The sequence below is a fragment of the Myxine glutinosa genome, chromosome 7 (assembly GCF_964187855.1).
Source record: "Myxine glutinosa chromosome 7, kmMyxGlut1.1, whole genome shotgun sequence".
In the NCBI taxonomy this organism is placed as follows: Eukaryota; Metazoa; Chordata; class Myxini; order Myxiniformes; family Myxinidae; genus Myxine; species Myxine glutinosa.
Window position 1 is genome coordinate 115600104 of NC_136267.1, and position 14452 is coordinate 115614555.

General features: G+C 42.6%; 1 protein-coding gene across 1 annotated transcript in view; it reads right to left on the reverse strand.

Moving 5' to 3' along the window:
* Nucleotides 1–13905, reverse strand: part of LOC137418944 (insulin gene enhancer protein ISL-1-like) — a 123317-nt gene extending 109412 nt beyond the window's left edge. The window contains exons 1-3 of the mRNA XM_078782173.1: nucleotides 13878–13905; nucleotides 10819–11008; nucleotides 7275–7520 (exon numbers count right to left, since the gene is read on the reverse strand). Coding sequence (XP_078638299.1) covers nucleotides 7275–7520; nucleotides 10819–11008; nucleotides 13878–13905 — 464 coding nt within the window. The remainder of the gene's footprint in view (nucleotides 1–7274; nucleotides 7521–10818; nucleotides 11009–13877) is intronic.
* Nucleotides 13906–14452: the final 547 nt, after the last annotated feature.

Genomic DNA, 14452 nt, shown 5'->3' on the forward strand with positions numbered 1-14452 from the left:
AAGGGAAACATATGAAAATCTGTTAACTAAATTGTTACCAAAAAATTTCTTCACCAATATGTTTGTAAAGTTGTGTAATAACATGTGTTAAAATGTTGAAGGTCAACTCCCGTGGGAAACCCAGAAAAAAAGCTGTTGAATTCGGGTACCGAAAAATTATTTTCGAGAATTTTTTTTTTTTTTAATCGGCCCTTAAGTAACTTATGAGGGGTCAAATAAGGGTTTTTCATGATTCTGAGTTGATTGTTAACATTTATATTTCACCACAGACACTCCTTTGTGAAAAAATAATTTCTAAATGTATCTCATTTTCTACTTTGCAGGACATGGAGTCTAGCAATATGGATGAAGACGTTACTCCACCTGTGCCCAATTGCTTCATCTGTGCACGCTCGGATACACCAGCTGAAAGGCTCATACAGGCAACTCCAAAGGGATACTCAACTTTATTGAAACAAGCAGAAACTGTCGAAAATGTTACTGTTGTGGAACGTATGAAGGAGGCTCAAAAGGAAGGAAAACTGAGGTACCACCAGAAGTGTAAAAATGATCTGTACAACAACTTTGTTGCAACCACCAAGAAGTCAGCTCAAGCATCAAAGGCAGAGAAAGAGTCATCAAAGTTGAAGAGAAGACGCACTACTTGTGAGTTCAGTTCATCAACTGGCTGCAGTTCTAGAAGATCACAGTCAGTTGACCTCCTGTATAAGGATGTATGCATTCTTTGCAACCAACCAGCCCAGCTCTACAAAAATAATCCAGCACAAGCTAGAAAGAAATACAGAGTGCCAGATAATTTGACTGCAGATACACTGAAGGCAAACTTGCTGAAGACAGCACGGTGTCGCGGGGATGACTGGGGCACTGAAGTCACTGGACGCCTGGAAGGGATCAACGACTTAGTAGCAGAAGAAACACTGTACCATTTGCGATGCAAACTTATGTTTGCGAGAGGTGACAGTTTGTCCAAGACTGATGAGGAAGGAAAAAGGAAGAGAGGACAGAGGAGTATTGATGAGGAGCGAGAGGCAGTTTTTATTGAATTCTGCGAATGGTTAGACTCAGAATTAGAGCATGGGGTAATGAACATGGACCAAGTCCATGAAAAGCTGCAGGAGTTTGATCAGTCACCAGAGAAGAGCCTTTCTTATTCAAAGCATTGGCTAAAGATAAAACTTCTAGAGAAATACGAAGACACCTTGTATTTCACAACACAGGAAAGAAGGGCAGATGTACTCTGTCTCAAAGATGGCACCGACAATATTCTGCGAGGGCATCATGCTAATCTTGCCAATGGAGATGAGAAGACTCAGATCATAAAGACGGCACTCAAGTTCATATCCAATGATATTGCCTTGATTGATTTAGGTCCAAAGTCATACCCCACCACACACAGTATGACTGACATCGATAGTCAGCTGACACTTGTTCCTGCAAGCCTTCAGATGTTCTTGAGACCGATTGTCAAGACAGACGAAAGAGTTGCCGTTTGGGGGCAGAATTTTATTAAGGCCTGTCGACCTCGGTCTGGAGTATTGCCACACCAAATGGGGCTTGCCATACAACTTGATCATAGATTTGGGTCAAAATGGATGCTCAACAAGTTCCACCGGCTGGGATACACTGAGTCTTACACGGAGACACAAAACTACAAATACTGCTTCCTTAATAGTAGGAGTGGAGATGATGTTCCAGATACTTCTGGCACTCTTGACACCATTGTGGAGGAAACCGATGAACAGATCAATGATGAGGTTGCGGTTGATGCTGCGCTTGAGGATCAATCAGTGATGACAGCCAAAGTGCCAGCCAGTGAAAGTGAATTGTCAAGTAATGATCAGGTGGTCTTTATGGAGGTTGGGGAAACAAACAATGCAGTCACTCAGTTTGTTGGAGACAATATAGATTTAAACATTGTCTCTATTCACGGAAACACTCCCTTTCACTCAATGGGTTGGATCGAAGTCACCTCTCCGGCACCACCTTTACCAGATCCACAGACAACAGCAGCTTTCCCCCGGGTGAAGTTGAAGGCACTCGACAAAGCTAAGATCCTGAGAGGAACTGAAGTAAAGATTATTCCATTTACGAACAGGAAACAGATAGGAACGAACGCAATCATGTTTCTCCCCCTCGCTGAGCTTTCCTCCTCCGTGGCTCATGATCAGCCACTCCTCACTCCAGGTGACACACTCTGGGCAGCGGGGTGGGTGATCAAAGCCAACGATCCTGAGTTCCCACACTCCAACTGGAATGGCTGGATGAAGAGAATCCATGCTAATGACATTGGGTGAAATTCGGTACAACATGTTCTCAAGGAAGGCAGTGGCAGGAGTGATCAAACCAGAGACTCTACCTCCAACAGAGGGTGCAGCTGCACAGCATTCACTCCATGCCTACCTGCAGACCCGGGACTGGATCCTTCTACAGAGCATGTCTCTGAACCCCAGTGACTATGGATGGACAATAGGTGTGCATGGGTATGAGCCAGTTCCAACACTGGACCCCACGGCTCCTGAGGAGCTATTGCAGTTCACGAGCTGTAATTGTCATGGAGATTGCAGCAACCGGCGATGCAGCTGCAAGAAGAATGGGGTCACGTGCATCTCGGCCTGTGGAGTCTGTAATGGCATTACATGCAGAAACTGCAGTCATGATGTTGTTGAGTCTGAAGAAGACATAGACAATGACTGTTGAAACTTCTGACATTGTGAATGAGAAATAACTCTTGAGTATTATATATGTATGTGAAATAAAAGCTACTTTGTGTGTAAATGTAAAAGTGAAAATATAAATGTTAACAATCAACTCAGAATCATAAAAAACCCTTATTTGACCCCTCATAAGTTACTTAAGGGCCGATTTTAAAAAATTAAAATTCTCGAAAATAATTTTTCGGTACCCGAATTCAACAGCTTTTTTTCTGGGTTTCCCACGGGAGTTGACCTTCAACATTTTAACACATGTTATTACACACCTTTACAAACATATTGGTGAAGAAATTTTTTGGTAACAATTTAGTTAACAGATTTGTGAAATATCTCATAAAATGCCCTTACTATAAACCGAAAATGATTCTCAAAGAACCTCTTTCTATTCCTCTGCCGCTCCTTTCTTCGCCTCTTCATCTTTTCCACTCTCTTCAACTTCACCAACCTCACCCTCATCTGCTTTGTCAACACCTCAAGCCCATTCCTCTCTCCCTCCACTGCCGTCTTCCATCATCCATTCAAGCTCCTCAACTCATGGATCTCCCTCTGCCTTCTGCTCAAACGTGCCTCCTTCTCACCCCTCTCTACACACTCTTTCACTCCAAACGTGACACACGCATACTCAAACACAATCTCATTCATCTTTCTCAATCTATCTTCCACCCTTCCTTTCAACCACTGAAGCGCCCCACACACCACTCCATCCATTCTCTCCCATACTCCTCTTTCTCCCATACCTGGCCATTTCACTCTCATACTCACTTCCTTTCCCTGCTGAAGTACAGTACAACCCCAGGACATAAAACACTGTGGCTTGCTACCTGTCTGTTTCTCCCGGTCATCTTACGTGTCCCCTTTTCAAAGGCACTGCGTTGCTTTACCTCCTCCTCACCCACCTTACGCACACAACCCATCCGGCTCTGATAGATATGCAACACTCTCACCGACTCAAACTCACGTCCACACCCACACTTCTCTCGAACTTGCCATGCCTCCTCACACACACCATCACACCATAGACCAATATCTCACACACTATCACTACCGCACACTTTCTGGGCCTGATGGATCCTCAACCCTCTGATGGATCCGAACTCGCATCTACACTGGCACCTTACCAGACTTGCATCCACAATCTGTTCTCGCTTGTCAAAATCAGTATGGGGGTCTTTATCCGTTTTATCTGTCCATTTGGGCCCATCTTCCGCCTTCCGCCCCACCTCCCGGAGAGCCCTTGGGGTGTTCTCTATTTTTTACCAACACTGTAAGTTATGGGTGCCACACAATCCAAACCATGCAGCTTGGCAAAATGGCTTATAAGGCCACCTGCCCCCGATGCTGTCTCTCCAGCGTCACCAGCCTATTCCTGGTCGCCACCGTCTTTCCTGGGAGTCACTGGTAGCACCAGCACAAACATAATTTCAAAACACACCTGGTCACAAGTGTGCCTCACTGGCCGAGTCCTCAGTCGAGGTCCTCAGCATCACCCCGTTTCGGCCCATATATATATTACCCTTGGTGAACACCTTAGGGTAGCACGGATGACCAAATGAGCTGTTACTCCGAGGCGTTCAGTTCAAATGGTGGAGAATACGCGTAGGGAAGCAAGAGGGAGGGGGAGAAACCAGAGCCTTACCTGAACGGCTTCCACTCAGCGTCTCCACACATTAAAAAAATAACTCAAATGCAAATGGATTTAAAATGTGCAAAATAACAGATTTATTTAAATAAATGCCGGTACAAAGAAAATGTGCGATAAACTAAATTCCTAAGTTGGGACATCCCCACAACAGACTTGAAAACAGACGAAAGGGAAGGATAACTGAAAATAAATGTGTGTGGTTATTTAGTGGCCTTAGCTCCAAATTGGCTCATGGGGTCTCGGCAGTAATCGTGGATATCGTCCGGGGCCTTGGTGGGAACCGCACATTCGTTGGTGGGAACCAGGCCTCACTGTGTGTCACTCTCACTCCGGGCCTCGTCGCGCTGCAGCGAGCCAGCAGTGCTTGTCCACCCGTCGCTTTTGCTTGGAAAGCCGCGGCTCTTCCTCCTCACGACCACCAGCAAGATCTGCAACACGGCCGTTCATGATCGCTCCCTTGAGCCCGAGAGAAAAATGTCACCGTTCGTATGAGGTCCAGGCGAGAGAAAGCGCAAGAGGGAATTCAGTCAGAGCGAGGAGCCAAGGAGAAGAGAGCAAAATGTCCTCTAGAGTGAAAAGCCAAGAAGAAGAGCGAAAAATGTCCGCTAGCACGTTCTTTTATCACCCAGGCTTTGACGTCATCTGGGGTGCTTCGCCAATCAGCGAGTCGCTTCCTAACAGTCCTTCCCTACTCCTATCAGCAAGTCCCATTTTACCCCGGGCTTGTGCCAATCAAAACCCCAACCAATCACTGCCCTTCCCGGCGTGGCCCTCGGTCCGCCCGTCCTGTGCGCTTCCAAAGTCAATGTCATCAGCGGCAGCGCTCAATGTCCTGGCTTCCGGTAGGTTTTATTATTAGTGAGCTGTTTAATGGGTGATTTTGGCTCGTGTCTATGGTGTGGTGCCAAAAGGGACGTCTTACTATAATTCACCAAATGTCCGTCCGTCTGTCCATTCGAAAGTACCGTAAAAACTGCTGAACCGATCGCAACGATATTTTGGGTGGAAAATCCTGTGATCCCCAGGAGTAAAATAGGCTATTTAGTTTTCCCAATTTCAGCTTTAGTCTCCAGCATTCTCAGGTTTGGACTCCCGCATAACATTCGCGTTCGCATAACGTTCATTGTGACGATGTTTTCATTGTAACGATGTTATTTTCCCGGGTGCCGCACAAACGGCTGCATCGGTCGCTGCACAGCTGCACCGATCAAACTCGGTGACCTCGGACAAAGACCTTTTATAAGGACACAGGTTGAATCCCTGCTTTAGAGAATTCTAACCCATTTCAACTGAAGGAAACATGTATTGGGAGTACATACGACATAGCGATTGTGAACACGATTATCGATCACGAGTCACGATCACGATCATCACGATCATCGTGTATCTATCACTGTGGGACATTTGGTGAATTATAGTAAGAGTTGGGTACTGTTTAGATTTTGATGATTTGCGTGTGATATGATTTAATGGATGTTTATATGAATCGTTTAAAATAAAAAAAAGCCTTCAATTTCTGATATTTTACGTTTTCGTTTGGGCCTCCCAATTGAAGCCCCTCCCATATGGCGGGTACCGTTGCTAGTAGGAAATAAATTACAGAGGTAACGACATAGAAGGGAGAATTACCCATAATGCCTAAGCTAATTAACATACCCCACTCCTCGTAATGGGGACGAAGATACACCTTACACGACATCCGGGCTAATACAAATTCCCTACTTATTACAATGTGGTTCTTCTTCTTCATCATGACATATGGAGCATGCTAATGTATGCACTCTATACTCTGGTCTATGGTATCTCTACCCCCTACAAATGAAACTATATATATATATATATATATATATATATCATCCCATCTGCCAGATTACAACACTTGTACACAGGGTCGGCGTCATGGGGGGGCATTCGCGGGCCATGCCCCCCCAAATGAGTTCTTGTGCCCCCCCACCCCCCACCCACCTGCAGGCCAAGCCTTTTGGCGCCAAACTTTGCGTTTTATGAATTAATTTACATTTATCATATTAAAAGTGAAACCATTTTCGCTAAATGAAATGGAAAAAAAACAAAAATAAGAAAAGAAAAAACACACCCTGTTGGTCATATTTGCAGAAGGTCACATTTGAGGAAGTATTGGTCTGGTGTTTGGTCTGGTGGTCTGGCTCATTGGTCTGGTGTTTGACCTATGACCTACTGGTTTGATTTGTTGTCATTACGTCAAGATAAGCGCGCGCATCACGTACAGTTAGCATTGGCAAGTTAGGCAGTGCTTGGCGGTGTTCGTGCGGTGCTTATTATTTACATCATAGATTGAGTTCTCGAATGGCAGTTTGTGCCCCCCCCCGCGGTTACCCTAATGCCCCCCGATTAGATTTGTTCTGACGCCGACTCTGCTTGTACACACACATGCTAACGGAGGTGGACACTTTGAGACCTCTTTTCGTTCCATTTTTTGAAACTCACGTATGGAGATAACAACCAGCACACACACACAAACACACACACACACACACACACGAGAGATAATAAAGGCAGCGGCATGACAAATGGTCCTGATTATAATGGGGGCCAACAGTGTTAGTTCTTGATGAGAGATACTCTGTGGCTGAAACGTTGCACTTTCTTCAACTAAACCGTCAATCGTGGCGAACAATTGTGAACCAATGGGTGATTAATGGGTTTTATGTGTCTGTTTGTCTTTCTGTGTGATTAATGTTCGCTCTTTCACGAGCCTCGATCTTGTATACAAAAAAAAACCAAAAAAAAAACCAGATGTGAAATACCTATGTCACTTATCATTGCATGTCCTTCTATTACTTTTTAATGGAGTTAGAAAACTTCTGAAATCCATCTCCATGTTTACTTGCATTGCCTAAATACCACCAGGTTCTCCTCACAAACCCCTCCATATGTTGCACACAGGTGTCGTACCTGTGAGCGAATGCGGCGGACTGGGAGAAGCTCCCGGAGCTGTGGCCAAGTGTTGGTCAGCCCTGCAGAACAGGCCACCATCCCGCAAGGCAAACTCGTCACCAGGTATGAGAGGCCGTGCACATGCCTCACAGCGAAAACAGCCCACGTGGTATGCGTGGGAACGCGCACGCATTGCCAGCTCATTCCGTCCAAACGCCGCCTTGCATTTTGTGCATTTGATCCCAAACAAACTGCTCCAAACACACACAAAGAGCATCATTAATGTCATCACCTTATCAAAACAGCAATATGAACATGCTTGCGTTTACAGGGAGGGTGGTGCATCACAAAGTATGCCATCCCATGGATTTTAAGCTGAATGTTCCCTCTGCTAGCATTATCTGGTGCACGTTAAAGACCCCATTGTGTATTTGCTAAAGATGGGTGAGTTATGCCTGGAAACCTGAACAAATTACAAATTGCTGTCCAAATCTGGTGGAGTTAAGCATCACACCTGGCCAACTGGTTCGTGAACAACCCGGACAAAAACATCTGCAACCAAACCCAAAAAGTGGGACCAATTGGGGCAGTAGTAGTAGTAGTGGAAGTAGTCGTAGTCGTAGTATTATTGAGAGGCTTGTGTAATAGTTTGTGTAATTTAAGAGTTCCGTTGCACGAGTTTGATCTTCCACATTTGTTGTGCACAATGACATAGCAAGACTTAAATCTCATTCTTCCCTGCAGATCTTCAATACAGCTGTTCACCACCATCTCAGATCCTCCGCAATCCAAAACCATGATCTTTTCTACCCTTGTTACCCTCCTTCCAAATTTCCAGTTTTCCCTCCTGAGAGTTTCGTTCTGTATACATCTTGTCCACCGCATGCATCCTCTCCTGCCCCCATTCCTTCCCTCATCCATTGTTTGTCCAAGTCTCCCCCTATCTTGGCCTTCATCTCTGCTGTTGGTGTTTCTCCCTTCTATCTGCTGTTCCATTTGTCCTGTTGTGTCCTGATCTGTTTGGTGTCCTAGTACTAGCTCTTCTATGAGCCTCGACTGTGTGCACATAAAGACAGCCAGATTAATGCATTTTAAGCTGAGTTTTTTGTTTTTGCCCAACAAATCTTCCAATAAGGCAGAACACTTGTCCAAAATGAATATTTAAAATTCTGCCTTCAACACCTCTTGGTGTTTATGAATACTAAAGGAAAGATTTATCATGCATAGGGATGACCAGTGAGCTAGTGGTCAAACATAAAAGGTCACTGCCAGAAATATAATGAAATAGCAAGGTTACATAATTTTTTTGGAAGTAGTTTTACAACCACTTGAACCTTTTAACGAAACCACCCCCATTATAAATACCTTTCTATTTCTATGCTACACCACATGCTTACAGTGGTCAACCATAGTGTATAGCAAGACGACACAATGGTTTAACCTCACCATTCAGGTTTAAGTACTGTTTTATACCAGCTTAAAGTCAAACAGTATTACACCCCCATAGAAAGTAAGTATTTCAAACTAGAAAGGTACTTGGTAGAGAGCATAAATTCACCAGGCTGAACAGTTCACGTTTTGTATCCCACTGATAGGTCATATCTGGATTCGGACCTGAACTAAAATCGAATCGGCTTGTTCTTGTTACTTACCCAACTCATCCACCACTTTTTGTCAAAAATCGTGCACAACTTTTTGAAATATCATGTTACATGGTCTTTTCGGCCCTATCACTCAATGTGGTGAAGAATTACTTAAAAAATGAAAAATTATTCTCGTATGCGGATCTTCACCAAAATCGAATTAAGTCGGCTTTGTCTGTCACACACCCAACCTGTCCACCAAGTTTCGTCCGAATCCATCCACAACTTTTTGAGATATTTTGTTCACAGACAGAGAGACAAGCAAACAAACAAGAAATATGTCATGCATAGTACGATACTTGCCAAATCCATAGAATAAGTTGTTAACCTTTGGCCTATGTTGACCTTTTGGTCTATGTTGACCTCAAAAATAATTGGTGGTTGAATTCAGTGATCCGATATGCAAATCCTCTTCAAATAGAGGCAATCGGATGAAAATTGAGGATTTTAGAAATTCCACCTTAAGTTGTTGACCTTTGGTCTATGTTGACCTTTTGACCTCAAAATCAAAAGACTTCTTTCTTATGACCAACTCTACCATTTTGTGAAGTTTCCTGAAGATCAGTTTAAAATTGGGATCTGTAGGCAATTGACATACAGACAGACAAACAGATAGGGGTGAAAACAACCTCCATCGACCTTTGGTGGCGGAGGTAACAAACAAAGTCAATACAACACGAATACATCGATAGTCATGAATTCTGAACCCTTGCCCATAAATGGGAATATTTCACATGAAATGGCCATATTTTCCTTTTAACCCGTTTATCAATCAATGTATTGGGTTTTAGCGACAGTCGGTTATATATTTAGCACAATATCTCAATAAATATAAACAAGGCAATATCACTGTCAAGACAATATATATATATATATATATATATATATATATATATATATATATATATATATATATATATCCAGGTCTTCAAAACAGCTGTTCACTGCCATCTCACATTGTCCCAAATCAAAAACCATGATCTTTTCTACCCTCGTCAACCCCCGTAACCCCACCTAAATCCCTCCTAATTTCCAGTTTTTCCTCCTTGGAGTTTCCTTCTCCATGCACACGTGTTTTGCGTCTTGTTTTTGTCTGTTACGTCCTGATCCGTTGAGCGTGCTAGCTCTTCCACGATCCTCGACTACGTAGAAATAAATAAATAAATGTATTGCGTGATTAAAGTTCCACTGATTAGGTGACGTTAAAAATAAAATTTACATCCGATTTACGCTCACACATTTTTACGCATTTACGCATTTACGCTAAGGTTAGACACAGAAATTGCTCTATATGACTGTAGATAAGACTTTTGCAGTTGGACAAACAACGCCATTAAAAAAGATTAATGGTAAGAGAAACCTCATAGATTTGATTATTTATAATATTCAAGCTTCACGAATGGGTCGACAAATGCAGAGGGCAAAGGGCGGGAGTTCTAGGACCAGATTTATCATTGAATATTAATCGCTGCCATTTCTGAAATCACGTTATTTGTGCGGGTAAAGGATCATGGCTATAATGAGAAGGGTATAGTACAAATAAATGATTTAGAGAGGAATTATAATATGTTAACTGGTAATACAAGTCGGCATCGTAAACATATCGTATCATTGGCGATACAGCTGATATAATGTATCCACTATCGATTGGATCCTACATCACGATTAGCAGGTTGCTGGAAACAAGAAATTGTATTTTTTCTTTAACAATCGCAATAAGTGTAGGGAGGATTTTTCAAGAAGCATTAAAGTTCATTATATATTTTTAAGTTCCTTTCTCAAGACTGCTCCTTTAAATTTCTACCAAATTAAACATTGTTTGGAAAATTAACGGTACATTTGTCCCATTTTGGGAAACCTTCGCCTAGATGTGGTTTAGTTTTCGTTGCTTTTATGACGCATGTACCTGGCGTAGTCGCGGCGACAGAATGTTTTCCCATCACGGACGAAGCATGAGGCAGCCGTCTCGAGCGGGGTGGCACAGGTGGCGCACCGGAGGCACGCGGCGTGCCATTCCAGGTCGGGGGCAACACGTAGCAGGTAACGATCCCGGATGGGCAGGCCACAACCAGCACACACTGCCGTCCTCCTCCTCCCTGCACACAAGATGGTGAAACTCAACACACCAAGTACAATAAGCATGCCCACGGATCGAAACAGGCCCTGGTTAACTCCCAGATCACAGTATATAAAAATGTATAAAACATATGTATATATACTAGTATGTATGTCTATTGTTAGCTTAACGGTTAAGGTGGTTGGCTTCAGAACGTAGCGTCCTGAGATAATCCCGTCAGCCTTTGAATTAACACCAGGTGGGTTGACTCAGCCTGTCATCCTTTCGAGCATTGTACTCAGGAACAAAAAGGAAAAGACAGCAATGCTGATTGAGACATCAGTACCCAGCGATTTTGGACTAAACAGCGCAGAAATCAAGAAAATGACCAAATACCACAACCTTAAAAATGAGGTCAAGAGATCCTGGAAGCTGAAGAGCATCGAGATTGTACCAGTGATAATTGGAGCAACAGGTATGATGAAGAAGAATCTCGCTGATATTTAAAAAACCATCCCCAGGACTATTACCACAAATGAACTACAACTAGAGGCAATCCGGTGTTTGGTGACGATCCTGAAAAGAGCCCATGGAACAAAACTCTGAAAAAGTTGATCAGCTTGGTCCGTGGACCGTATTCCCTTACCGAAGAGGAGGTGGATACTTTGGATAATGGGAGGACTCCGTTCCACTTCCTGAAACCCGCAAATGGAGATAACATCCAAAGTACACACACCATGCGTGTATGCTCCTTGTCCCAAAATATATGTACTTATGACACCATTGAATGAGCTCTTTGTATGATAAAGTGATTGTCGCATCGATCTACAGCTCAAATTCGAAATCCGCTCCATGCATTCAGCAAAAACTTAAAGACCACCTGTGCAAATCAAACATTTGCTGGCTCTCTGCACCAGAGACTGCAATGGCTTCGGAAATAATTTTCGGAAGCTTCAGATGATCGTGCTCAATTAAGCTAAACAGACAGACAAAAAAAAAAAAAAAACAGAAACCAAAAATAAAAGGCCAAATAAAAACATAAACAGAAAACAAACATCCTGCAGGGTTAAACTTTTCCATAACTTTTGAACACACAGTTATTTAAAGCACCTGCAGTGTATAAACACCACCATAACCAAGCTCTCCCCCATCCCAAACTGCTGGAACACAGGGGAAAGCACCTGGTTTTTAAATACATACTTAACTGCATCTTATATATCAATAAACATAATCTCTGTCACTTCCAAAGTTACCTGCTTATTAATTTGACTCTTCGTTATTGATATACATCCTGATAGAGAACTTTGAGAGTGATGGAAAGGTCACTTTCACACAATAAATTAAAGTACAGGTATTGGTATATATTCTGCACATCGATTTCCAGATTACTAGACAAGAAGTTTGTCTAAAAGATACTTGAACGAGACCCGAGGAAACCAAAACGCACTTTCGTTGATTTATTCAAACTCAGAGCGACAATGGAAGCCACAGCGATGACGTCACACCACCAAGCCACATATTTCCCTTTACTCCAGGTGTGTTCATTGACAATATCTACTGTTTTCATGGAGATGAAATATTAATTGGCCTGCAGTGATCAAAGTCGTCTGCCATCCACAACCAAATAAATATTAATTTAACAAATCTAACCACTTGCATTGATATAAAACAAGACTCAATCGGTGGTTCCAACCCCGTCCGAGTCATAGCGAAGACTTTTAAAATGGTACGTGCTGCTTATTTGCTTGGCACTCAGCATTTAAAATGATAAAACACAGACAAGCAACGCTGGGAAGGCAATAGCAAACCACCCACGTATAACTGAACTCTTGCCAAGAAACTACTTTGGCACCATTAACGCTCTGTACATCAAAAAAATTATATTATATTTATATATATATATATATATACACATATCGTAAAGGCAATTTCAACGAATACAAAAGCTCCAAGAAAGATAGGCAGCTAATATGACGTTATAATTAGACAAATTATATAACTTGGAGAAGACTACCAAGGTTGCTCCGTTTTTATGTATAGTAAGCGAGCGAAACAACGAAATATCTGAACAATCGTCACGAGGAGACAAAAATGTTGGACACTTCTGTGATGTGCGGGTAAAATGTACACCAAGCAGTTTGCTCTCACCGTATGTACGTTGTCAGAGTAGAGACAACATCTACAAAAATTATGTAGAAGAAAACGAGAAGTGCTTAGTGGAAAGACAAAAATGTGAATAAATAGCTTTTTGCGTAATAAATAGAAAAAAAAAAAACGTTCCTTATTGACCCAAAAGCCCTTAAGTTCTTTACCTTTGCAATTTTATTATATATATATATATACGTTTATATAAGTATAAATATATAAATATATAAATATATAAATATATATAAATATAAATATATATATATATAAATTATAAATATATAAACATTTATATAATATATATATTACGCTACCGCCGTGCGTGTGGTGGAAATAAAACAATTATGATTTGGAATGGGCAGTCAGTCTTACTAGTTAATGTTGTTGTCGTTTTCACGTTTGGACCTACTTCTTTTAAGGAGTCTTGGCATGATCGTTTCTGTCCCGTCCGCACACCTGTCCATCCATTAAGTTCTTAGTGTCCGGGTGGTTTGATGAAACCTGCGTGGCATATCGTCCGACTTATGTAGATGTGACTTTACCGCTTTTATGCTTCACGCCGTGCTGTCCGCATCGTGATTCAACCCACAATTTTGGGCAGAGGGTGGCACTATTCCTTTGGCATCCATGTATTTTAAAATCCTGAAATGGACCTTAGATGGTCTTCATTTCAGGGATTATATTTTTGTAAAATGGCACACAAAAAAGTGGACGACTTGACCTGTGGCACGTCAATAGCATGATGTGTATATATAAAGCCTTACTTTTGGTCTTGTCTCCGATGTCCCCCATCGCGCCAGTTTCCCGCCGAAGTGCGAGTCGGAAAGAGAGAAGTGCGCGGGGACGTTCTGCAGTGCACGAGGAATGGTCTTGCGCCTCCGTCAGGGTGAGGGACAACCCTTCGGCAGCTTTCACCCTTTTCCAGGTACAATCTCCGGGGTGAGTGGGAAGGACAAATTAGCGCAGTTCTCGCAGCGCAGACGCGCACTCACCAACCCCGGACACCCTTTATCCCACGACACACGAGGACTCTCTGGGTTTGTCCTCCCGCACGAGGTCACGTGCTAAACACGATTGGATCAGAGCTCCAAAGCCACGCCCTCCAAAGTGTCACAGGATACAATTATTGTACGATGGAATAATTTATGTATAATCGTGGGGTCAGTCGTTGACTGCAGATAACTGATCAATTTATTAATGGTGCAAGAGCTTTCAGACAAGTTTTTGATATCCAACCACTTGCATTGATCTTTGCTGCTCTATCGCCAGTGATTATTTCATAACCGTCAATACGCTGTCACATTAGCAAGAAAAATGTTGTGATTTGATTTTTTTTTTA